The following is a 27,469-nucleotide window of genomic DNA, read 5'->3' on the forward strand; positions in this document are numbered from 1 at the left end:
TATTTCAAAAATCTCTCACATAAAGACATCCATACAAACTTACACATATGTATATATATATATATGTATATCTCTGCCGACGACATGGCTAGGCCCGCAAAACGATTTCATAGAAAGGGGCCCCCCAAAAAAGCTCCCGGGGTCGATCGAACAGGAGAACAAAAATGAATACAATAAATATTGTAATTATGCATTTTGTGTGGGCGAAATAAAATCTAAATAACATTTATATACATACAATATATAAACTATATATATATATATATAAAATTACGCTAAAAGAAAACTGATAATTTATGCAAAAAGCAAAAAAAAAAATAATAAAATTTAATTTTCCATGTGTCTTTCGTTCAAAGTCAAAGAAAAAAACACAAAACAAACAAAAACTCAAAGTTAATTCTCTTCTTTTGATATTTGCCTGTTGACCTTAAAACGCGAGATTCCTTCTGCCTCACCACCTCAATGGGCCATGGCAACCTTGGCCCCAGCCTCCTCTCAGTCTGTGCATGTTGTGTAACTGAATGACTCGGAAGCTGCACACACACACAAACACACCACCACCTCACCAATAACGTAGTGAGGCATTGAAATTTTCGATTTTCCACACAAACACACGCAGAGACAACTGGGTAGACTTGCCCCATTCACATTGAGCCAGTGTGTGTGTGTGTGCCCCTCATCCTTAGACAGTTGGCATGACATTGAAACGTGACGCATAGTAACCACCCAGAAACCACCCCAAAAGAAAACATCATCTCATGAGGTCATGCTACTGCAAAATCTTATCTTTATCTTCCAGGATGAAATATCTATTGAATCTTGTCCTTAAATGCTTACAGAAAGGAAGCGACAAGGATTCTTTTGTAGAGCAACAAATTACCACCAAAGAGATTATGAAATTATATAGTTAGACTATTTATAGATTCGAAAAATTCTGTCATCTAATGCCGCAAAACATTATGTCTAAGTTAGATTTGGTTACCCCATGACAGATTGGAAGGACAATGATTAAGGGATAATATTTAAATGGCAACTACAAATTACAGACATTTTTAGATCGAATTGAAGGAATATTCTTAGAATCAGAGGACATTGCCTGATCAAACCTATCAAAAATGACATAAGACTAGGAAAAGTGTGTCTTAATCTCAATATCTCTGGAAAAATGAAGGCTATTGGTATCCAATGTTCACAAAATCTTCCTAGATATAGATAGATATGTTTAAATATTAAACAAGGCAACAAATTATTAGTTACTATTTTTTAAAGTATTTTCCCGCAAATCCCAAAATATTGGTCTAAATATTCTCAAAATTTCAACGCTTCCTCTTTTTTAAAAACATAAATTTGCATAGTGATGAATAGTATTCGTTTATTTAAGAAATAATGCCAAAGCAAGCAGCATTTATTATTAATTACTATAAGAATTTAGTGGTGAAATTTTGAATCCCTAGGGAAACGAACTAGGCACCAAGTGCTCGGCGATAGCAACGAGCTTATCACAAAGCATTTGGGGCAGTTTTTACTCGACTTCTGATAATGAACAACTTAATCAATCGAATGTTATCTGGATCTAAACAATAACATATTCCTCGTACTGAGTCAGCAGGGTGCGTTTGGGCCTTTGCAGGGCCTCATGGCCGAGTGTAAGGCATACCGGATTCTTCTTGAACACGCCCTGTTCCTGGAGAACAGCATGAGGGGCACAACGCCAGGGATCTTTGGTATCGATTTGCCACTGATAGAGCTGCTGGCGCAGTTGCTTCAAAGTGGCGCTATATTTGGGCTTGTCCACGAGATTCACTCGTTCCAGGGAATCTACCTTTATGTCATATAGTTCCCATTCTGGTCTCTGGTAATACTGTAAAAGGGTGCGATACCAAGGCAACTGCTGCTTATTGATGGTGGCATTGAGTATCTGCTGGAACGTGGGCGATGTGTAAAAGTCCTGATCAATCGGAAAGTTGGCCCAATAGTTGAGATTATGTATTAGTTTGTAGCGTCTATTACGGATCATCCGCATGGGATAGGCCATGGTGATCTCGTGATAGTTATGACTACCAAAGACAGCATCGTTTTCCTTGGCCGGCGGTTCATCGTGTAACACGGGCAATAGAGATTTCCCACTAAATGTTGTGGCATTCGGTAGAGGCAACTGCAGAGCATCCAAAACACTTGGATATATGTCCAAAAGGCTGACCATAGCTGCACTAGTCTCACCATGACGTGCAGCTTTCTCTGGTGACTTGATAATTAACGGGGAGCGTATGCCATGCTCGTAGAGATTGGTGCGTCCACCGGGAAAAGGTGGTCCATTGTCTGATGTGTAAATGATCAAAGTCTCATTGGCCAAACCTAAAGATTCCAGCTCTCGTAAAACTAGACCCACACCTTGGTCTAGACGGGAAATGGTCATGTATTGGGCAGCTAATTCCTTTCTCACAACATCCGTGTTGGGCAACCAAGCGGGGACATCCAAATTACGCCAGTCATAGTAAATGGGTTTCCAGTCGGGTATTGAACCCATTCCCTCCTCACCACTGCCCCAGCGTTCGCAGAATTCGCCAAACTGAGGAGTAATGTGACCACAACGATGTGGATCATGGAATCCCACCACCAGAAAGAAGGGACTTCCATCATTTTTAGCCTTACTTAGAAAATCCCTGGCATACTGCTTGATCAGAGTGATATTACGTCCAATTTGATTGATGGAATGCTGCTCCTCTGTTTGCTCGTAGTCGAATTTGAAATTTGTGGCACCACCAACATGTTTTTTGCCAATGATGCCGCTTAGGACACGTCCTCCGCTCTGTTTCCTTAGCTCATTTGGTAGTGAACTCGTGACCTCGGGCAGGACATTGAAATTGTGGACACCCTGATGGAGTCCATACATACCATTCGTATGGCTAGCCTGCCCAGTCAGCAGCTGGGCACGACTCGGACTACAACTGCTAACCGAGGTAAAGGCATTATTGAAGAGCAATCCACTGCGTGCCAGTTTATCCAAATTTGGCGTCTGGCAATATTTGTTCAGATAGGCTCCCATCTCAAAGCCGGCATCGTCGGCTAGCAGCAAGATCACATTTTGTTTTGAAGTTGATTGGGAAGAGCATTTGCTGCTTGACAAGATTAGAAGCTGCAGCAACAGCAGCGGTTTCCAGAAATCCATCTATATAATATTGTATATAGTTCACCAAAAACAGAGAGCAATGCAAAGTCAATCCTACGAACGTTGACACCAAACTGAGGCTCTGAGCTCTCAGTCTTTCAATTTAATCTCTACTCTGAGCCTCTCTTCTCTATTTGGCTCGCCCTCCTCCTCGACTCATTCAATTCCAGTCCTCATTCAAATTCCAGTTTTAATTTCAAACACAGCACGAGAGAGAGCTCAGCATGATAGACGTGAGAATAGCTACAACTCGCATTCACTTTGAGTGACTTTCTTTTCAAGACGATTGACTACAATCAAACACTCGTTCTCACATACAAAGATGATCATCCTAAATTCTACCCTTAAGATCAAGTCAGACCTCAATGGATCAACTTTTCTTAAAACAGAAATGTTAACTGCATTAATGTTCATAATAGGATTATAGATACAATATACAAAGATGAACTTAAGGTCTGTAATTCTTGTAGATATTTAATTCGGATCCATCTTAGGTAGCAGCTTTTCAAATGGATTCAAAGTTTCCAAGTAAGGAGAAAGCCATAACTGCATCGCTTTGACCCACATTAGAGGATGAAGTGCCAATATCATCCATATTCATTCCGAATCCAAGGGAGCGATTTTGATTGTAAGGTTGGAGCGCTGTTACCAGCTTTCGTAGCGATGGCACTTCATATGGATCAGGTTGGGATTCTACTGGTTTCTCCTCTTCCTGAGTTTTTGGGATAGGTAGCGTCAATTCCAAAGGCTTTTGCTCTATGAATGAAAACTGCGGCTGATCCGTTTCCATACCCATTCCAATATTTTCCTTCATATGCCGCTTCAGTGGTGGTGAAGTGCCCAGTGGAGCCTTTGATCCGCAGGATCTCTTTCCAGATGTTTTAGTTCCTTTCATAGAATTCATTATGCAAAGTTGCTCGGCTTTTTTATTCTTCTTGTCAATGACAAATATCAAATTTTCTCAAGTGACGGCTCGGTGGTAACACTAGGCCAAGTTGCCATACAAGTTTATAATTTTAAAATTAAAAGTCTGGCAATAATGGATTAGAAAATTAAAAATTTGTAAATGATAACCTGTCTTTATTGTCAATTTAACTTATTTGTTTTAAATATTTAAGCATAAAGTGCCAGCTTTAGGTTGGGAAAGGCCAAGGTTAAGATTAAGGGTCTTAAGTGTAAAGATCAAAGGAGCTTAACAACAAGTAGACCAAATTCAGTCCAGGCCACGACCTTTGAAATTCCGTCCCTGTATGCCTTATAGAATTGGCAAAAAAAAAGGTATACCTTTTAGTTATGGATATCAACTGACGTGTTATTTTTAACATAGTACATACATATGTACATAAATATGTAAGTCTCATGACTCATTCATATCCATACAAATACACTTTAAATTTCTGCCAATTGACGCTAAATTTAGTTTCCATGGCTTTTCACTGGTCTTAAGGTCCACCCCCTCAAACGAACAAACGCCTAGAACTTTCTCTGAAAGAGATAAATGTTTAGCTACATGCAATGCACGTGCATTTGAATGTTGGCAACATCAAACCAAGACACATTTGTTGCTACCGCTGCCAGTCAGACTCTGGCAACAAGCCCAGCAACAATCTCAGCTGGGAGGACCATCAAACAAACAAATTTCTGATATAACATGGCCAAAGTATTGCATCAGCCAAATACGCACACAAGCGAGAGAGAGAAAAACCCAGTGAGAGATGAAAAGAGTTCGAGCCAGTTTTGAGACAAAGAGAGTGGCCAAAAATAGGTTTGGTAATTCGATTTACCGATACCCTATAAATTAAGGCAAATAAGGAAGTAATTTTTAACCTAACTTATGGACAAATTTATTATGGCTGAGAAAACACAATGACAATCAGTCATCGATTTTATTTATGTCTTATCTACAACTTTTATTGCTACAGATAATCAAAGAACATTATGTATATGTATCTACAGTTGTTTGGCTCCTAACTATGCAAAATTTAGAACCTTATCACCACTTAAACCTTATCAAACACTCACTCGTTTGCCGCGAGCGCCAGTCGTTTTAACATATTTAGGTAGATATCATAAAATCAGATAAGGCACTGGCTCGTACATTCCTATTCATTCGGGGGTAAGTCCATTCAAATAAGTTAAAAAATTTTCCAATATATTGTCCATTAAAAACTAATAGTTAATAACATTTGAATATATAGTTTTATTGCCATTAAACTAGTTCGATTTTGACTATTAAAAAGCACTGATTTATTTTTATAACGATTTCGTAAACCAATTTTTATGAGATTTCATCTACAATGTAAGTATTTCTATTACAATTTTTAAAGATTTTTCTAAAGTTCACAAAATTCTTAAGAAAATTTCCTTGTTGGAGGAAAATTTAACCCTCTTTGTAGGATTTCATCCCTTAATAGGTAACTTACAAGTCGTTATTACAATTTTGTGTCTGAAATTATTATTTTGCAGCAAAACGATGATTTGCAAAATACGTAATAACAATAAACTATGTATGTATGTAAGTGTGTATGTATGTAATTGTAATAGTTTATAGAAAATTGAAGAATAATGGCAAACATAATTCAAAATTTTGGGTTAAAGATCAAATTGACTATCCTTGGCAGTGAAATTAGTGGAAATCATCTTCCATCACGTGGATTCTGTTAGTTAGTAGGGCACATCCATAAGCAAATGTCCAAGAGAGAGGACAAGAGAGAGAGACACGTCGACGACGTCAGCAAAAGTTTATCAACACCAACGCCGACGACCACGACCATCCAGCGGCGACTGAGTCAATCCCCCTTCAGTCAGTCAGACAGTCAGTTAGTAACAAAACTTCGGTCCCCGTGAACAGAACAACATTTTATGAAACGTATCGCAGCAAAAGCTAAGCAAATAAAAGCGCTTTAATCATTGCAAAAACAGCAACAACAACAACAACGACAATTCAAATTGTGTAAATCAAAGAGAAATTTGTGAAATTTCCAAGTGCTTTTTCTGTATGTCCATTCAAGTTAAAAATTCTTAATGGCATCGACATCTGAACATCGTTATAAAGATTTCCTATTCATAGAACAATAATTTTTGTTTGTCCAAAAAAAAAAAAAACAAATACAATAAAGAAACAACAACAATAATCCCTTTCAGTGTGAAAAGAGCAAAGTGCGAATATTATTATCTTGAAAAACAATTTGCGAAAGACGCAATAGATTTGAGATTTGTATACAGAGAATCTGAGATAAATATTTAACCAACAACAACAACAACAACAACTATCCAAGATACGAGTGTGTGTAAAAGTGTTGAAAGAAATCGTTAAAACTTGACTATACTTTGACTAAATCGAAACTATATATCTAGATATATATAGTTTTAATTGCCATCAAATATATATATTATGATCCGTGTCGCTTCTGTTGCAAAAACAACAGCAAAAAGCGTACAGGAGCAGGAATCCAACAAGAAGTTGAGCAACAACGTCATGCAACATTCGCCTGTCGTTGTCCTCATGTGTGTGCAACATTCGCAGCAGCAGCAAGTTCCCATGATAAACGATAATCAGTGCATGTGTATGCGTATGCGTAACTGGCATAATAATAATAATATTAACTATTGTTACCAAAATACAACAACAACAACCACCCTGGGCGGTACCGGCACAACTACCAACAAGAAGTTTCTTTTGAAGCGTTCCAAGTTGCTACGAAAGAAACGTGACATTATTATTCGTGGTAACTTTCGTCAGCGCTTTATTCGCTTTTGAGGTGTAAATACGCAGAAATCGCAGAAAACTAATAAACGAATCTCTAGAATTAAATCGAGTTAAACCGCAACTACAGAGAAACTATTTAGATTTGTGTCATCATTGGGAACTTGCCTGCTATGGCAGCAACACCACCCACCATGATGGACGGTAAGTTGGCAACATAATGGCCGAATGGCCGAGCTTAGCAACATTGTTGCTAGAAAATGTCATTGACACTATTACTACACATTTACAATAGCAACATTACGAGCCCCTTTTCTGATATACACATAAATCTACAAGGGCAACATACATTAAAAACGTGCCTGATTGATTAACTGAACAGAAAATACCCTGTAAAAGTATGAGAATCTAAGTTTATTATTGCAGATGACAGCAAAGATATCTAAATGAATACAAAAGACTTCCAAGTTTCATTAAAGAAGAGATCAATTTACAAACTTTGAAGTATCTCAACTCTTACTCTTCACTCTTATTTGAGAAATAGAAATGAAACATAGACTATCTTGGCCATGCTTAGTATGACACTCACATTACCATCCACCTTAGACAATTTAGTCCTTAGTAAAAAAGGTTTATATCTTAGTTTTCTCCAATTGTCATTAACTTAAGCCCATTGACAGACATTGCTAACAAATATTAGTATACTTAATATAAAATATGATACTTCTAAGTATTGCGGCATGACTAAAACTTCAAACAAATATGATCTACGTCATCGTTTTGGCGACTTTAATAAAACTAGTCACTTTATGGGTGCATGTTAGAACAAGTACTAAGACTTTTCTTTCTTTTAAGACAAGTTTACCTAAAGATAAGCTTATCTATTTAACTGTTTTAGTAACTTTGATTTATGGACTCATTACGTAACTACTCAAGTAGTCTTTGTGGATTATTACTCAAAATTTATCAGCTTATTGAAACTAAATAGTATTTAGATATGATTTCGAGATACGATCTTATAAGAGTTATCTTATCAAGAGAAACTCAAGAACATTTTCAAGAGATCATATCGAGTCCATCTCTCTAGAGGACAAATGAGTTAAAGTGCTTTCGAACCAATAAATATGAACGACAAATAGTTTTCCAGTCAACTTTTTGCCAATTTTGTGTTATTTGCAAACTGCATTAGTTGCTCTAAGAACGATAAGATAACGATTAGATAAGATAACAGTATGGAAATGGTATAAAAACAACGACACAGTCCAAATCGATTCGACTGATAAGCCATGACAAAAAAGAAGGCAACACGTATAAGTCAATTACTTGTATCATTATTATACATATATCCAAATAACTATCGGTTGGCCACAATTGACGTGGATCTTTGCTATCCTCCCCCTCATTAACAATTTTGCCCTATGTCATTTGGCCATTTTGACGAATTGCCAGTGCCTATTTATTTGTGTGTGTGTGTGTGTAGGTCTGTCTTTTAGGTTGTTTGTCACATTCGAAATCTCGTGCCAGTCTGCGATCGGTGCCAACAATCAGAAAGCCGCCAAATGGCATTTAGAATTCATGTGTGTGTGTGTGTGCGTTGTATGCTAACTTAGGTAGAAAATTTCCAAGAATTGTGTGTGAGCTTTTCAACTGTTGGCTCTTTCCCTTCTTCTTGCCACCACCCCCACCCCTTTCATTAGCCAAAACAAACTCATTACAAACACACATACCTACATCACATGACGGCGATTTGGCAAAGTGTGCGGCAGAGGGCAAGGCAAGAAAGGCTGTTGGTCATTATTTTTTCAAATTTCAGCATGACTCATGAGTTTTTTTAATTATGGCCATCAGATGAAAGCTTGGCAAGCACGAAACTTGTGAAATCCACGAGCTTTTATCTGTGCACACCAACAAAAAATGTATCTCACAAATACCATTGCATGAAAGTTCAACAAGTTGAATGTATTGAAGTGAAGCTTTCAAGAAACGAGATAGATAGACCGACAAAAAATCCCCCTTGGGTTCGAGGTGTGGGCGAAAAGTAAGGTCCATACTCCACTGCAATTATCCTTAGTACACAAAATAGGCTTACGATTTCCTGATATTTGGAATCATTAACGCAAAATTGGAAGACTAATTGGAGGCAAGTTGGCTCTTGACTTACAGAAGACATTGCTATTCTTTAGTTTTCAAAATTGAGTGCTGAGAACTGCTTCTATATATCTTGACCATTGATATTGGATTTAGACCAACAATAAAAAGCGATTTGTGTGACCTTTTAATACCTTAAAACAGTCTAAAGCCTTACATGCAGAAGTCATTGACTATTAAATTTTCGTATGGCTATTTAACCTAAGTCGTCCTTCCTCAATTTTGTCTTCAATAATACTAGGGACAAACTGTGGTCTTTGCGGTGAATCCCCCATTGTACTTAAACCATGTGAACCACTTACTTCCTTTGCTCGCTGCGCAATATTGTCATGAGTGAGAATTTGAGACTTGAAGACTATTGAAATGGATAAATAATATTCATTAGTAGTTATTAAAAACTTTGTCTAAATTTAATTATCTTAATTAACATTTTAATTAATTTTTGTGTGGTGGAGTTCCGTTTGTAAGAGAGGAAAGTTTGTCGGAGTCTTAAGGTAACCAACATTTGGCCATATATTTTTCTCGTTAAAGGTTTTCAAATAGTTCTAGGTCACCATTTCTAAGATTCATTTACAATATTCTAATTGTGCTAGGTCAGTTAGGAACAAGTAGAGCGACTGGCTTAGAAAATCATAAAACTGCATTTCTTATGAAAAGTTTGGGGTGACTCATCGTTAAAAGTGTACAAGACATTCAACCACCAAATCATCCATATATGTATGTATATATGTATCTACATATATGACATCCACTGGTAAGCATTGTGTGTGAGAACGCCGGCCGGGTTCTGGTTTGCCTTCAACTTGAAAGCAGATGTAAGGGAAATTGTTTCACTGGCATAGCGTCAGCTGCTTTGGCATCCGTAAGATACTTTTTGTTTTCGACTTGCTCACTCGCACACTTGTTGTGTTTGCTGCGTTGTATCTGTGTTCAAGCATGTGTGTGTATCTGTGTAAAGCTCTCGCACACACTCACACCCAATGTATCTGGCTATGCAAACTGGTTTTCACAGTGCTTTTTGAATTTCACAACGAAACTAAATTCCGAGAACTGGCAAACCAACAGTGAGAAACACTTTTCTGACTAGGTCGGCCGTCCGTTTGACTACAACTCCTCGATCAATTCCCAGTGAATACTACAAGCAGACAGTTGACTCAGTCCAAATCAACTCTCGCCAAGTGAAAATAAATATAGAGAAATTCCTGTGCACATTAAGGAACTGAGTTAAAAAACTAAAACAAAACTTCAACATCTGTTATTGTTGCTGTTGTTGTTCAAGGCAGAGCAACAACTTCAACTTTGTGGAATAGTCAAAAAACCAGAGGATTTCCGAGCAACGGCAAATACATAGAGACTTTTGTGTGGTGGTGCGAGGAGCCACCCAGTAAATTGCGTCGTTAGCAAAGAGTTTTGTGAATTTTTTCGGTCGGGTTTTTGAATAACCGGACAACAGCGCTTGAAGACATCTTCCAAAAAGATTATGTACATAAGTGAAATATACAAAAACCAAAAAAAAAAAACAACAAATAGAACAAATTTAAAGGGCATCTCTAGTGGCTAATTAATTTGTACTAAGTGAAAGAAAAAAGCTCGGCGGCCATATTGAATTGCAAAAACAACCAACAATCACAATGTATTGTTCAGATAAGCAACCAAAAAGACGTCAGCAAACCCCCTCCCCTCCCCCCCGCTGCCAACCTACCCCTCTCGCCCACTAACCTTGCCGGGTCTAAAAAAACCATGGCCAGGGGGTATCATCAAATTTACATTAAGGGATTTTTTTTTTTGTGTTAAGTACTTTGTTTGCTCTTTTTCTATATTTCTGTGACATGTAATTATTTTATTGCTTTCTTTGTTGTTGTTTTCGTGTGAAGTGGTTAAAGGCGCGTGGATGGATGGATGGGTGGCAGGGGACTTAACAATTATTTAGCAAACATGTCGTGCGCTTTCAGTATTTTTCCATTGCTTGATAATTGGCAGTGGTCGCGTTTTTTCTCTCTGTTGTTTTTGAGATATTTAAACGAGATAACGTAGAGCTATACCCACACCCCCATAGGGTGTAGATACCTGCCACATACGTGTCCCAAATGCACAAATATCTAAATAATAGACTAATACTTAGGGTGTTAGTTGAACACTGGACTATGATGGGGCGTAACTAAGTGCTGATTATAAGTGGGCCCCCACCGCTCATGTCCCCCTCATTAGTTTGGACAAACCTGTTGCCTGATGGCCGCCATATTGCGTTTGGCTTGTTGTGAAATTCATTTTTATTTAGTGTAAAAGCGAACATCTGAAATGAAAAGCTTTTTGCTCGATCAATATTGCTTTCAGGGGCTTATCTCGGTCTAAGCTGTTTTTCTATCTGTTTTCGTTTATCGAATGAGGAACTAATTTTGTGTGTCTATAGTTTGTTATCTCTAGTTTCTCCTACTTAAGGGTGTTACAATTGAAATGTTATCATTAAAGAGATTTCTTATTTACACCTCGCCCTTTAGTTAAACATATAAATAATAATGATCTTTCTATATTTCATTTCAGTCTAAAGGGAACTTGCGTCGACCACTCTTTTTAGAGCTTGTTTGGTGGTACCCTAACAATTTCATTGTTTCTTTCTAACGGTAAATTAAAAGTGAGTATCCTTTCTACATATTACATAGATCTATAAGTCAATTGTCTCATATATGCATTCCCGGCCAATCAAATTGGTTAACAACAATTAGTCATTTAAGAATGTTTTATGAAAAAAAAAAAAAAAAAAACTACTAATACGAAAAAAGGAGCAATTCCATATGAAAAAAGGAGTAATTCCATATTAAAAAAGGAGTAATTCCATACCAAAAAAGGAGTAATTCCATACCAAAAAAGGAGTAATTCCAATGAAAAAAGGATATAATCCAAAAAAAAAAACAAAATAAAAATGTATATATACAAAAAAAAAAAAAAAGAAAAAAGCAAAAAATGGAAAAGAGCAAGACAAAAGAAAAAAGGATAAAGAAAAAGGATAAAAAATAACAAGCCACAGAAAAAAAACAAAGAAAATATATAAGAAAAAATATTTATACACCACTCATCCACTTAACAACCCACCCAAACCACCAAGAATAATCATCAAAAAAAAAAAAAAAGCTGTCAAACACATAATGGGCAAGGGATATCAAGGATCATCAATTGATATCCCTACACCCAATGTCCAGCATGTATGCCAATCAATCAGACACAAAGCTTTACGCATTTCTGTACATTGTTAACCCCAAAAACCAACAACATTGGGCCATGGGACATCTGTGGCACGAGTGTTTCCACATCGTCGATATGTGTAATAACAAAATCTTTTTTCTTTTGTCTATTTTCTTTCACATAAAAACCAAAAATACCAAAAACCCAAAAACTCTAAACTGCGCTTGCTCCACTCAACAACAAATCCTGTCTTTGATTCAAATGATTCCCCAAAAATAATTCTCAAAAATCCTGTCGAACCGATAACCGTTCACCTAAACCATTTTGAAACGATATAAATGCGTCTTATATTCGATATAAGCAGCCGCGTTCAAAATGGCACTCTCTGTCGACACCCAAGCCAGCCAAACCAGGCCCAAGAGCGAATCCTACAACCACAGCAACCACTACAACGAGCAGACCAACAACCAATCGATCAGCAGCAGCAACATCATCAACAACAACAACAACATCAGCAGCAACAACATCGTTTCTTCAAACAACAACGGCAATAACACTTCAGCCCAAAATCAAAAGGACTGCAGAAAATCCCAAGGATATAATATTGATGATCCGGGAGCCGGCACAAGTTCGGGCAACAACATACGAGACGGTGGCTTCCGATTTAGCACAGCAGAAAGAGAAAAAGCAAACAGAAGCGAAAGCCTCTGGCGAGACAAATTACTCAAAGAATTGCACTTGCTCTCAGAGGAGAATAACGCAAACGGCGCCTATGACGGATTCGCCTATGTCGGAAGAGTCGATAACGAAGGAAACACCAACAACAACAACTACAACAACAATACCAATCGTTATAAATACGCATCCACATCCAAGGATCATACTAATCAAGGTGCCCAGCAGCAGCAACAACAACAAGAGCAACAGGGCAGAGCAGACAGCGCCTCGAACTCGTCTTATAAGAATACCCTTTTTACCAGGGCCGGTATCAACACCGTCGCCAGTGAAGCGTACTACGCCTCAGACGAGCTCTTCAGTAAACTCTACAATAGCGGCGACTGCATACCGTTTAGGTACGGCCTCTTCAACGCCTGGGATGACAATATACAACAAACAGCAAAGCTCAGCGATGAGCCACCCAGTCGCGATAGACCAAACATTCGGTCCACCGACGGCTACAGAGATGGTGACGGAGACGGTCCAGGTTTCAAGAATGCCACAGACATTGGCGTCAATGGCTGGTATACAGCTAACAGGTGCCGACGAGCAGTCGTCCCACCAGGATGTGAGTGGAGCAATGCCTACTGCTACAGTTGAAGAGATAGATGTTCCGGTGTTCATTGATGGTGAGTACTGTGTTTTGTGTGTGTCATATGTACCAGCACTCTCTCATTACTGTTCGAGTTCGAAAGCGAGTTCGTAATAAGTGTGACTAACAACACATTTGCAAAACAATCAGTTAGAGAAAGAGTCAGATATTAGGCATAACGAGGCACCCATTCTGTCCCTTTCGCCCCTGTTATCCCAGCGCCCTCCTCCCCGCCGAGATCTGCGGGGGTGTTAGTGGAGAGTTGGGTGCCATCACTGCCCATGACATCGAGGTACATTCACCACGTATATGACGTTTTGGCGAAGATCACAGTGCAATGACCCATTGACGAAGCGTACGAAACCAGAACGTGCGATATTGTCAATTCAAGTCCAATCAATATGTATCCAAAGTGTACATAAACAGCAGTCAATGGGTGTCCATATTTAACTATTTGTTTGTTATTTTGATTTCCATTTCTTCATCCTACTCTTTCCTTACAAAAACAACTTACTTTAGTTCCACTATAAATCTATAGTTTAGAATATTTAGCAAAATTACTCATCATCTTTCGATTCGACAGGCAGAAACATATATGTATGTATGTGTGTGTGTGTAGGTGTGTATATTATAATCATGATAAGCAACTATTAGATAAAAATCGATTAAACATTGACAAGTTTTAACATTCTAAAATAGCTTAAATTGAATAGTCACCTGATTACTTTTCCTTAGATAATTTGCACTGGATGAAATCTCTCACAGAATCAAAATAATTGAATTTGTAGGAAAATGTAGACAAATTTTTATAAATATCTCAAAATCTGATTATAGGGATTCGACATCTTCAGCTTTACATCAAGTAAAATAACATTTTCTTTGAGTTACTGAGTAGTTATTAGTTAAGATTATGTCATTCCGTTGCTCTAGTAGTTACTTTTTCTAGTGTATTAAAATATACAAAGTTCGATTTGTGTGTATATTACTTGTATGTATCGTGTTCTCTCACAATTAAGTCAATGAGTCATGTAATTTAGTAGCAGTGATCAAAGTATTCAATGAGTTTTATATGTTTGTCTAATTGTCTAGCTCTACTTGGAGTTAGATATATGTTTTGTTATCACATATACTAGTAAAAGTAAATAGCCAATTTTCTTTGTCTTTTCAAAAGCCACGTAGCCAATTACGCAAATTGTGATATCAGTCATCTGTCACGTATACGTATGGCCATCATATTTGGCTTAAATCGCCAGATTTTCTCTTAGGCCCCCAAAAAGACATACGTGTGTATTAGAAACCATGCCGCTGAGGTGTGAATTTATGTACATTTCCAAATTATCACTAAAGTGCGCCTTAGATTATCTAAAAATACATCTAAAGTCGCTGTAAAGCTATCTCCAAATAGTAAACCGTTTGAAATTCAATTGAATGTACATCAAGGTGAATGAATACATCAATAAGTATACATACATACATAAGCGTTGTGACATCACAACACACAAACAAAAGTCAAGTGCAATGCCCACAGCTGTTTTTCGACCCAAATTCTCTGAGCACATTTTTCTTTTCCGCCATTGCCGGCAAATGACTTTGCATTCTTTTGTGTTTGTACTTTCAACTAGAAATACTATTAGAATATGTGAGAAAATTAGAAAAGTCGTCAACAAATTGATAACATTTCGATTATGTTAATTGTAATCAAATTTCGATAACATCTTTGTTCTTTTTTTGCGGGGGTTCGCCATGTAGTTAGGTTTTCCTTCCTCAAAAGTTGTTGTGAAATTCAATAAAGAATGAATGTGCAAAAATTGAGAGAGTGATGGGCTCCAAATTGAGAGAATGTTTGTTCCCAACTATAGTGGGGCATTATCAGAGCGACAGCGAGAGAGAGAGAGAGAGAGAGAGAGAGAGAGAGAGAGAGAGACAACTTGGTGTGTGAGAGGGACAAATAGTTCTTTCTTTGAGAGGGGCATTTAAACTGTGTTTTCGTGTTCATACAACGAACGCATTGCGTATGCGCCATGTATGTAGTTGCCGTTGCAATAGCCAGTCTTTTGACTACTTGAAATGCATTATTTTGACAAACACCACATAAAATTATAATCAAATCTGATTCATCACTTCGCTGACGTTGTTTCTTGCCTTAAGTAAGACGCTCACACCATCCAAATGTTATTGCAACGCAATTTGCTTTCCATGTCGTGTCTTTTGGGAGAGCATTTAATGCCATATATGGTATAAATGAATTATTGTTTTATCAAAGAAAGAAATAACATATATGTATATTATATTTTGCACTATTTCCGATATTGTCGATTTTGTTATGAAATTCAATAAGAGGAATGTTTACACAGGTAGCGACAACCTGCTTTGCGTGCTCTGATTTTCTTGCTCTGTCCCACTTGTGTATGTATGTATGTACGTACATACATCACTGGGTGATCGAACATTTATTGCGCTCTCACTCTAAGAGTGTTGCCGGCCGGTTGTATATCACAAATACATGCATACTTACGCATACTTGCATAAAAACATCAACATACTTATGTTGGCTCTCTCCCTTATTATTTTGCGAATTGCGTATACGACCCTTTAACTCTAGGGTAACTAAACATTAATTAAATGTTTTATTTTTCATGTCTATTTGCGTTACATTTGATTTCTGTGGTATATTTGTTTTGTTTGTGCTAATGCGTTAGTATTTGACAATTTTCCTTTGTGCGACTTACTTGTAGATTGGAGCACAATCATGTATGTATTTATAAATGTTTTTTAAATCTTTAATTGAAACTTACATGGTAAAGTTAATCGGGAACTTTCTGCCGTTGTGATGAAATTCTAATTGCAATAGTATTGGTCAAATATTGTTAACCCCTCTTTCCGATTGTTGGTAGTTCATCCTATGACCGTCAAAATTTCTGCACATGTATGCGTCCATATTACCCCGCCGAATACTCACACACACCAACAAAGAAGATTCCCTTAACAGAGCTCTCTGTCTCTCTGTATAACCCCAAACATTCATACCAACAATCATGTCGCCAAAGGCCAGAATGGGATGACAATAGTGAACTGGTTAACACTTGTTGAGTGGGGGCAGTTCTGCTTGTGCTTAAGTACATATGTATGTACATACATACATATCTATGGCCTACTGCTCTTCCGATCGCTCACGAGATACATGTTCGGCATTTCGCCTGTTGCTCCTCTGAATTAAATGTATACATATAGGGCCATCGTCGGCTAACGTAGCCGCAGTTACTTATTGTTCGTCGCATTGTAAAGAGGCAGTTTACTGTAGCGGATAAATCAACGTCTGCATCTTGGGCTTACTTACCAAAGGTGAATATTAAAATTGATAAATACTTTGGTGCTCAATTAATAATGTGAACATACAAATATTATCCATTCATATACTCATAAAAAAAAATATGTAATTCTTTTTCTTCAAACAAAAAACTAGATTTCCTATTCTGACCTGAGTAAATACATACTTCAGAAATGCACTTTTCAAAAGAATTATTGGCGAAATTAATTATTCATTTCACATTTTACGCACTAAATGTTTAATAATTTTTGTTTAGTGGAAAGCGAAAGTGGACGAGAATGATCATGTTCTGTTTTTGTTGTGACGTCGCAGCCTGGTGTGTGTCATGTTATTTCAGTAATATGTATGTATAGGTGAACCGCTTATCAATGTGTGTGCAACGTTGCTAGCCTCTCTCTTTCTCTCTCTTAACGTACTCTCAAATGCTCTGAGGTACCACCGGCTGATATTCACAGCTGTAATTTCCCCTCCTTTTGAGGGTTTGCTGAAATATCTATGTATAAGATACTTTAACAATTTAGAACAAAGAAAGTAAATGAATTATTTTAAAGGGAATTTAGATACATTTTTTTTCAGACAGGCCTAAAGAATTAGTTTTTTTTTCGTTTCCGGTACACACAGACATACATATGTACATACATACATACATATTATTCAATCATACAATCATTTTTCATCATATCATTTGAAAAAAATTATGTTACACAAAATATATTTTTTTTGTATATTATTTGCCTTCAAGGCCTAATTCTTGGCTTTGTTTGCTATTTTGCCCTTTTTTCTTTCGTTCTTTTTTACCGCTTTTCTATTCCCTTTTGTGATCTTCTTCGCTGCTTTGAATTTCACAACAATGTTAACTTCAACTGTTAACAACATGATTATGTTAGGGTCAACCTGAAAGTATGCTAATCTTTTAATGCACACAGAACTCGAATTTAAATCACAAGAACTCATTATAAAAATAACAGATTGACTGTTACAAGATGTTGAAAGTAAATTTTTGTACTAATAATATTTTGCCTTTTATCGTAGAATACCTGCAAGATATAGAAGCAACTTCGTCAACTAGCAGCAGCAGCGGAAGCGATAAAGGAAAGGAGACATTTACGGAGACGGACATACTTGATTTTGACTTTGATATAAACCTGATTACCGAGGATCACATTGAGCAGAAGAAAATGGATCAGTGCAATCTGGATATGGAAAGCAGCGACAACATCAACAACGATTACTTACCTACATCAATAGAAGACCTGGCAGAATTGTCCTCGCTCGGTGAGGACGAGATCTGCGATATGGGTGCTATGCGCGGCATCGACTTTTATCAACAACCATCATCACTCGACTTGGATATCGACAACATAATGATAAATTCACAAAATCCCATGCTGTGCAGCAGCCAATCGCAGAGTTCAATCATTCCATCATACAGTCAAACCAAATACTTCACCGAACAGCCACTTCTGGCCGACGAAAACAGCAATGAGGGTGGCGGCATCTATGTCTGCAGTCAAGAGTCCTTGGGCTTTGGTCACTTGGGCGTTGATTTCGGCGCTAATATGGAGCCCGAGCAGAACGAAAACGTTGCTGAGGTCCTACAAAACATCTTGAACAGTGTCGGTGGAAGCACAGCATTAAAGCGATCGGCAACTTTGGAGCCGGAGACACAACCACAAAAACGCAGCAAATTAATACTCAACCTCACAACATCATCACCCCTCCTTGACCGTTCAGACGTGATTGGAACTCCCCAGATAATCAATGATGTTCTATCCTGGGAGACGGTAAGCAATGATACAGTAAAATGTCAATTTTATCTAAATACTAATTGATTTTGTCATCCACAGAATGTCCAATCCGTTGGCAGACCCATTACACCAAACGCATCAACACATGACAAAATCATCGAGGATCTACGCAGCGCCGAGGAAGAAACGACCAACGATTTCTCAGCGCCGAATACACCCTATTCGGCGTCCTCATCGAGTACAGCTGCACCCACATGCCAGACCGGTTTTGCCGGATTCATCACTGCCCCCGCCTCGCCTGCCGTTTCCATTGCAAGTACCTCACAGTTCACAACAACAGATACCAGCGTCAGCGGTAACAAGCGGAAACGCGGACGTCCAGCCAAGGAGCATGCCGATGGGCCTGATCCTGAGCTTATGTCCCGCATGACCGACGATGAGGTTAAGGCGTACAAGGATCGCATTAAGAACAACGAGGCTAGCCGCATTTCCCGTCGTAAGACGAGAACCCGCGAGATGCTCGAGAAGCAGGAAGAGGATACTCTGGTCTCCGAGAATAATCGGCTAAAGGCACAATTAAAACGCTCTGAAGAGAAAACATCGCAGTTCAAAGACTATCTGATGAATCGACATCACCACAACAGTACCTTTGTCAAGCAGGAGCGGGATTAGGCAAATTCCATCAAATCCCACAAAAACAAAAGATTCTCGTAGCCATAGACCAGCCATTAAATTCGTTAACTATCATTAATTTACATCTATTGTCGCACATTGTGATTAGCTATAAGTGCAGAATATGTCATATGTCATCCATTGTTAGGTTTAAGAAATCGTTGTTGAGTCGCAAAGCAATCCACTTAGAATGTGGCACTTTATAAATGTGCCACAAAAAACAAAAACAAAAGAACAAACCAATCAACATCAACTACCATCAGATGTCACGGAGAAGAACTTATAATTCGTAATCACTTACGATTTTAATACAGAACCTTGTGGAGTTCGCTCGCCAGTAAACTGGATAGAGCCGAACATTTCTTTTATTTTCTACTATTAGTTGTCTATTTTTATGTATATTATGTTGGCAAGATTTATGCAAATTTTATCTAAATGTTTTTTTCGTATCAACAATTTTTATGTTATTATTGTAGAAATTACATGTATTTGTTTATTAATCAATTGAACAAAAAAAAAAAAAACTAAAAAAAAAAAAACAACAAAAAATCAAACAAAAAAGAAAAAAACAACAAAAAATCCCACAAAAAAAAAGTTTGCAAGAAAAACAAATTGAAAATATTGTTAAAATTGAGAAATGCATAAAGTTATTGCACATATATATAACACAAAATATATATTTACAATCTATTATATACAAATAACCATAAAAATAAAGCGCATGTCCTCAAGAGAGCATGACAAAATCAAAATTTATACCTCATTTCAAATGGAAACTAGTTGAGCGGGATTTTTAATAAATTTTAAAATTTTTATTAAATAACTATTAACAGAATGGCCGATCACATAAAAAAAACTAAAGACACCCTTTTAAATTCACATAGTAGATTTGTCTTATATATTTGCACGAATTTAGAAATTTTGATCGACTGCCAAATGATGTTAGTTACTTGGAGAATTACTATATAGATTTATATACATTGATTTAGCTAAAACCATGTGTGATGGTTTCTCTAGACTCATCCGCTTGAACTTGGTCTTGGTTTGCTCCAACACCCACCCACCATTCTTGTCTTGGCTCGTCTACACTCGATTCAGTGGAATTGTTTGTGCACTTTTGATATGTCCATTGTATCGAATTTTGAGATTCAGCCAACAACGGGTTAAAAATATACATATATGCATGTTGCGTGTCCGATTCAGATAATTGACACAATTGGGTAAACATTTGATTGGGCCCACACGGTGTTGTTGATACAAGCATTAGAAGTTTCGAATTAAAGGGGATGGGTTGGAGTTTGAGCTTTGTGACATCGTTTACACCGTCTTTTCCTTCTCTTGGCCATAATGATAGTTGAGAAAGCGTAGACCCTGCATAAATATTTTCATTAAATATTAAATGGATATTTTATATAGTGGATGGGACTTTACCTGGATAGTCTGGGCAGTGGCGTTTGTGGCATGGCAGGCAAAGAGTAACCAATTGCGGGGTTGAACCTTGTAGGCAAATCGCATGAAGATGCACGAATAGAGTGTTAGAGCTATAACATAGATAGTGAGGGGAAATTGTATCATTTATTAAACTATGGGCATTTCAATTAGCCTTCCAACTTATCAGCTTTTGGTGGCATTGCTTATCAGGCCACATACATATATGTACATATATAATATAAATGCCAGGAATCTGGCTATCACAACGTTATAAAACCAAATCTGTAGACAGCTGCGATGATCGTTATAAAAAAAAAAAACAAAAAACGAACACGCGTGTTGTAGAAACTGGTTTTTGGAGCCCCCCGTCACCTTACCTAGAGTCATTTTGCCTGAGATGAACTTGGGACTTTTTTGCGTATCGGCGAGAGCGGCCACCGGAATACCCCAATTGGCAACTGGTCCCCAGAAATGGGTGCTGTAAATATGTGCATGAGAATTGATTAATACTAATCCAAATTGCATTTCCAATTGACAGCGAGGGCTCACCTCATAAAGTAGTCCCTCCACTCTTTACTCGCCGTTGTGGACATTGTTCGTCGGATCGACATTTTGCTTCAATTAAAGATCGGAATGGGGGCGAAACGATAGTGATGGATCTGGGATTGCTTGTCACTTGACCTTGTCGTCACCTGAACAACAACAAAAATAATAAACACAAAACTGATTTGTAAACATTTCAAGGTCCTTGACTCCAGACAATGGATCTGGATCTTACAGGTGTAGAAGGGTTACCTGTAAATTTGGAAGTAATATATCAAAAATTCTGAGTAATCTGAATCCGATTGCTATTTGTTTAGGTACTGAGAATTTGTGACACGCTCCAAAAACTTATGTAATGTTTAATGTATCAAAATATATTACGCATTCGCAGCGAGAAAAACAACTAATTTGAGATGGAACAGCTGTTTCCGTTATTATATTCGTTTCAAAAAGCGAAGCGAATTCAAGTACCCCACACACCTTGTAGTCCGACATAAATGCGGCGAGTTTAAGTTTCGCACCTTTTTGCTTCGTCGTGGGCGGAAAGTACATAAATATTCAAATTGCAAATATTTGCCGACATTCAGTAATTGAACTGAAATCAGAAGTTATAATTGGGGATACAGAAACGGTTGATCAAAATATGACTCGTTTTTGTAAAAATTATTTGTCATAGTATTAGTTAAAAATAAGTCTGCAGAATCCCCTCTTATATGAAACAACTTAATGAATGTAATGGGAATTTCAGCTTAGTTTAGATTCCTTTTTAAACAAGTTTATGTGAAAAAGAGGTGTAAATATCAAATTTAATTTGTATCCTTCTACTAATCCGCTAAAAAACTGCTTTAATATTTCTAGGATATTCAAAATTGAATAAAATTGAAGCCTACCAAATAAATGCATATTGTTTGTTAATTATTTAATTACCCAATTTGATATCCCAGACTCGCTGAAAAGTGTTTATGTGTGAGTTGGGGCAAGGCCAATTAAATTATTTTTAATTTTAATGTGCATTTTTTTACACTCTATTATAATTGGTGGCGACAAGTCGTTCAAGTTATTCAAGTATTTAATCTGCCACATGTTTCCGCTCTTGAGAGCATTTCTTTCACACTGAACTCTTAAGGACAACGAAGAGCACTTTTACTCCCTCAGAGAGAGAGAGAGAGAATGGGAGCAATGCTTTGGGACTGCGCCGACTAATAGGACGAAGGACCAAAAGCCAAACAACAGCGGCAGCAGCATCCGAGTCAACGACTCAGTGTGAATTTGCAACTCGTGAGCGACGGATGACGGTGACGGCTAAAAAAGGATCAAAAGGCACGGTAAATGGTCCAGCCAACAACAACAAAAAGAAAAATGTGAATAGGCATAGCAATGTGCGTGCGCTCCAGTCTGTGTGTGTGTGTGTGTGTGTGTGAGTCTGCTTGTGCGTATGGCTGCGTGTGTGTGTGTGTGTGTATGTATGGGTCAGTGTGCCATTTTGTGAGAAATAATTGTAATTATGACTAAAACCAAAAAAACAAAAAAATAAAATAATATAAAACAGGAAACGAAAGCAAAAATGTAAACTAAGCAAATTCTTGTAATTGAAAAATTTACTCCTGGTTACATATGCGCAAATTGTTGTTGTTGTTGTTGTTGCTGCTGCTGCTGTGTAAGATGAAAAGACAAGCGACGGAGGCAGCATTCAGCAGCAGCAGCGACAGCGCCAGACGCCGCAACCCCCGAAAGTATGCTTTAGCCAGAAAAATCAATCCCCCGCTCGCGCAGACAAAGGCCAGGACAGGCCAAAACGTGGGAGTTTCGCTGGTTTCTTTTCCTTTTTTTTTTTTTTTTTTTTTTTTTTTGTTGTTGCCCCCTTTCCTCCTAGCATAAACCCAATAAAACTTGTTCTATATTAAAATCAACAAAATATAAAAGAAAATTTAGAGAAATTTTATATATTTTATTTATAAAATGCTCTCGAAAGCCAATTTAATAATTTCAAAGTAAAAACAAACAAAGAAACCAAAGAAATACGGATGGCAAGCAAAAAAAAAAAGAGAGAAAACCAAATGAGCCGCTCCCAAAAAATTTGTGTTTATCATCAGCAGCAACAACAACAACAACAACGACGACAACTGAAACGACAACCGCAACAACAGATAAATGAAATGACAAAAATCCATCGCAAAAAAAAGATTACAAAAAAAAAAGACAGAACTTTTGAATTAGTATTTGAAATTCATAAAAAAAATATATAATTTCAAAATAATTTGTTAGTTTTATCGAAATAGAAACATTTTAGCCTATATAATTTTAGGTAAAGGTCTTTGTCATTATTTGCAATAATAATTAAGTGAGATATTATATCTCTTTTTTTGAGCTATTTGAACTGGCAATTTCTAAATTGAATAAGTGCAAATGCAAACACACACGCATACACATGGAGAGCACAGACACAAACAAATCAAAATGGAGCAAATTGAGGCGTAATTACATAGTTGGGATAGAGCACCATTGCCTATTATGAGGATAGTTTAAGTGTGTCCAATTCTAAATCTGTTTACTGATTCAATCATTCCATCAAGAATGTAAATTGAGTTTTATTGTTCGGCCAATTGAAGGAGGCACACATTGCGCGAGTGAGAGGTGCTGCTGACCACTTGAGATTCCTAAAGAGGGAGGCCAAATTGGTAATGGAAAGAAACCGAATGCTGTGGATGAGGTGATTTGTATGGCATATCAAAGCACTTGGATGAATTAGATTTAGTTGCAAAACGCTTGAGGAGGCAGCAGCATCTCAGACAACATACACACACACACACACACAATAACACACACAGACAGAGGCAGGAAAACCAAACAAAGTGCAATAATCTCAGTGCTAATCCTTTACAATTTTCTCCTCCTGCAAAAAAGGATTCCCCCCCTCATACATATATCCCACACCAGTGCAAGTGAAAATTACCAAAAATAAAAATATAAATAGAAAGTAGCAGAATGCTAAACAAAATTCAATTGAAATTAATGTAAAACCAAAGTGCAAATTAACAAAGTGTTCAATATTTAAACAAAAAAAAAAAAAACGACTACAAAGGTATTTAATCATTATCAACATCATCTACAACAATTAGAGGGCTGGAGCCCTGCCCACAAATGCAGCAGCCCAGGCTGTAGGTGCGTAAAAATGTCAAAATATCAATCTATAACTTTAGAAACTCGATTGGGTTTCGCCTAATTGTTATAAACTATTAAGTTTACGCCAATTCATTGCATGTAATTGAAGTGTATCTATAATATATAATAATAATAACTATGAGTATGGCGAGAAATAAGAATGAGCGACATCAGAAAGTATCTTCAGTGTGGGCTAAAGCGTGTTATATCCTAGGACAAAAAGAACCAAAAGGGCGTGTGTTTTGACGCATTCTCTTTGCAGTTCTCTTTTTGTCTCTTAGTGGTCCATTTCGCACTTTCTCTCTCTCTCTTTCTCTTCGTTACATTTGAACTCTCTCTCTCGCTCCGTCTCTTTTTTTCCTTTTCCTTTGCTTTTACTCTTTGTTAATGGTTCTTTATTGGAGGGTGGTTGCTTTTGGGGCACCCTCAAACCACATTTGAGGGCTCGGAGGGGGCTTGGGGTGTGCATCCTGGCACTGATAAGAATGCTGCACAGTTGTTAAAGGCAATGTCGCAATGTGTTTGCGGTCTACGACACAAAAAAAAAGTAATGTCGTTTTTTTTTGCAAATTTTTAATCACGATAATGATAACAAAGCACACACTCACACACACACACACACACACCCCAGATCTCATTTTTCAAGGAAGTGCCTCCTCCTAGGATGACATTAAGGACTCACTCACGTCTTGACATAATGAGAGTTCGTTTGTTTGTATCTGTATGGATGTAGGTTACTGGTTCCTGGTTCTTGGCCGCATAATTTTCCTCTCGTATCGTATTTAGCCGGGTTAATTACCGAATATCGTGTTGATAGCTTAAGCGTTTCATGAGGCGCCATAATGGTGTCCTTGAGGTGGCTACTTTTTGTTGTCGTTTCTTTGGTTTTTTAATGTTGCCCAAAGTCCTGGTTCTTATTCTCTCACTCTCTCTCTATTTTAGAAACCGCAATGGCAATAGAACTAACTGCGATAAGGTTAAATATTTAATAGCTTCTCTTGCTTTCTAACTGGTCTATTTGTCGCTCTGTCTGTCTGTCCGATTGTCAGTCCAAGTCAGGTTCGTCCTGTTTGTTATTACTTCTTCTTTCCTTTCAGTCTTTTTCTCTCTCTCTCTGTCAACGCCCTGGCAAACACTTTAGGATAGAACAGAAAAGTTTCGCTTTTGTTTTTACTTCCTTCATTTCTTTTTTGCCTTCTTTCTTTCTTTCTCTCAACATTGTCTTGACTATTGTTGGCAGCATTTTAGAAATAAATTAAAATTTCATTTAAGTGCTTTTCAGCCAAAACTTTCTTAATTACAAATGTGCTGCTCTCTGTTGTTGTTGTTGCTGTTGGCGTTCCTTTTTTGGGGGCTCTACTATCCTTCCATTCCCTCAAACATACGAAATTGTTGTTATTTGTTCTGTGATTCTGTGTGTGTGTGTGAATGTGCGTCTGACAATTGATTGGCGTTAAATGTTGTTTGCGAAGGCCAATTCAAAATGAAGGTTTCATTTGTACAACTAAATGAGTTTTATTTGCAGGAGAATAGCACACACCAACACACACACACACACACTAAAATACACGATGACCACACCTTTTCCTTAATGATTTCTTAGTTAGGACGTCTTCAATAAAAATTTAAATGCAAAATCACAATTTATAGTATTGAAATAAAAGGATCACAAATTCTTTTGGTTTTAGCTTTTTTGAATTCTGTAATGTCCTTTTTTTTTGGTAATCGTTATGTTTCCTTTTATAGTTCGTTGAATAGATTATGATGAAATGTAAATCTAATTATAGTCCTTTATAAAATTTATATGGTTTTCACAACTCTAATCGGACACTTTTCATTTGGTCAAACAATTCACCAAAACCAAGACCCATTAGAAATAAAATCTTCTAATATGTTATGGCTAATTGGTGATAGATTTCAAATGTAATGAAACAGTAAATCATATTTCCATATTGACTTTACTCTTTGATTTTCCCATGACTAAGATAACTAGGTAAGGCTCTAACCTTAGACTTATGTAGGTAAATTTGTAGTATCTTTGACTTGACTAGCTGTAGCTATTAGGCCTTAAATTAAAACTTTCGTTGAAACCTTTTCTAAGTCTAACTTTAAAAGAAGATTATTTTAGACTAAAAGATGACCAGGTTGTTAGTTTAGCTAGATATTTTAAGACCCAGTTAATTCTTTTATTAGCAACAAAGAACTCCTGAAGTTTAAATATTCTGCTTTATGTTTTGTATACTCCTCGATAAATGTATGTAAATGCGGTTAAATTTGTCAATTCAGGTTAGTCAGAATCCTGCTTTAGCTAAATTTTAGAAGTGACGGCATTTACTTTTGCCTCTTTTGTCCCGTTTAGATACTTAAGTTTGGGGTTTTAGATGGCTCATTCAATTATGTGGACGCAGTCAATTCACAATGTTAATCAATTATACATAAATATACTCAGTTCGATTGGCAAAGGGCAAAGGGAAATCGATGCGAGAGGAGGATAGAATGTTTCATTAAGTGAAATCTATTGCATAACTATGTGGACTCTGAAACAATTCATTTCAATTACAGACTTAATTTCATATGTAACTATGTAAAAACTAAATCGTACACTCTATATGTATATATGTAGATGTAGACAACCGGACATATTGTCATCTCTTAGTCATAAGCAGACTTTGCTGCTAACAATGATGACATCTTAGTGGTGGTGGCCAAGGAGTAGTGACTGGGACTGGAACTGGGCGGATGGAGAGGCCATTTATAACCATTCGAGGTTTTCCACTTGCTCACACAGTCGCATGCAAAAATAATCATGCACAAATGGCACAGCAGGAAGAAAACAAAAACAAAAGCGCTCACCCACACACACACACATACACAGAAACGCACACATACAGATACATATACACAAAGGACTTGGTCGTTTTTGGAGCGCTCTTGGTGTGCACTTAGATGAAAACGACAACAACAACCAGAAGAAGAAGAAGAAGCATGTCGAGTAATGACAGCAGCAGCCACCGCATCAACAATGGGGGCAACAATGGCCACGCCCACACATGTTGTCTGTCTATCTGTCTTT

The 27,469-nt window shown here is 37.3% G+C and overlaps 4 protein-coding genes across 12 annotated transcripts in view; 2 read left to right on the forward strand and 2 right to left on the reverse strand.

Moving 5' to 3' along the window:
- Positions 1 to 1,519: 1,519 nt before the first annotated feature.
- Positions 1,520 to 3,201, reverse strand: Sgsh (N-sulfoglucosamine sulfohydrolase). The gene has a single exon (XM_068301093.1). The coding sequence runs from the start codon at positions 3,167 to 3,169 to the stop codon at positions 1,574 to 1,576; it is 1,596 nt and encodes a 531-aa protein (XP_068157194.1). The 5' UTR covers positions 3,170 to 3,201; the 3' UTR covers positions 1,520 to 1,573.
- Positions 3,202 to 6,496: 3,295 nt separating this feature from the next.
- Positions 6,497 to 20,012, forward strand: Xrp1. 2 transcript variants are annotated; one of them, XM_068301944.1, is made up of 5 exons: positions 6,497 to 7,079; positions 11,565 to 11,655; positions 12,568 to 13,549; positions 17,873 to 18,624; positions 18,688 to 20,012. In XM_068301944.1, exons 3-5 carry the CDS (start codon positions 12,811 to 12,813, stop codon positions 19,258 to 19,260), a joined length of 2,064 nt encoding a protein of 687 aa, XP_068158045.1. In that variant the 5' UTR covers positions 6,497 to 7,079; positions 11,565 to 11,655; positions 12,568 to 12,810; the 3' UTR covers positions 19,261 to 20,012. The 2 variants fall into 2 exon arrangements, with proteins under 2 accessions (XP_068158045.1, XP_068158044.1); XM_068301943.1 differs by lacking the exon at positions 6,497 to 7,079 and adding an exon at positions 10,158 to 10,505.
- Positions 20,013 to 20,564: 552 nt separating this feature from the next.
- Positions 20,565 to 21,643, reverse strand: Mpc1 (mitochondrial pyruvate carrier). Its single transcript, XM_068301946.1, has 5 exons — positions 21,487 to 21,643; positions 21,241 to 21,383; positions 21,069 to 21,169; positions 20,692 to 20,801; positions 20,565 to 20,631 (listed from the first exon to the last, which is right to left on the reverse strand). Exons 2-5 carry the CDS (start codon positions 21,300 to 21,302, stop codon positions 20,578 to 20,580), a joined length of 327 nt encoding a protein of 108 aa, XP_068158047.1. The 5' UTR covers positions 21,303 to 21,383; positions 21,487 to 21,643; the 3' UTR covers positions 20,565 to 20,577.
- Positions 21,644 to 23,973: 2,330 nt separating this feature from the next.
- LOC137584209 (cubilin) overlaps positions 23,974 to 27,469 on the forward strand; it is a 48,519-nt gene continuing 45,023 nt past the window's right edge. For 5 of the 8 annotated variants that reach the window (XR_011033471.1, XR_011033470.1, XR_011033472.1 and 2 more), the window contains exon 1: positions 23,974 to 24,396. The gene's annotated coding sequence lies outside the window, so the exon portion shown is untranslated. The remainder of the gene's footprint in view (positions 24,397 to 27,469) is intronic. The other 3 variants (XM_068299488.1, XM_068299487.1, XM_068299489.1) reach the window with 1 other exon arrangement.

This window comes from Drosophila tropicalis, unplaced genomic scaffold (genome assembly GCF_018151085.1).
Source record: "Drosophila tropicalis isolate 14030-0801.00 unplaced genomic scaffold, ASM1815108v1 contig_878, whole genome shotgun sequence".
Lineage (NCBI taxonomy): Eukaryota > Metazoa > Arthropoda > Insecta > Diptera > Drosophilidae > Drosophila > Drosophila tropicalis.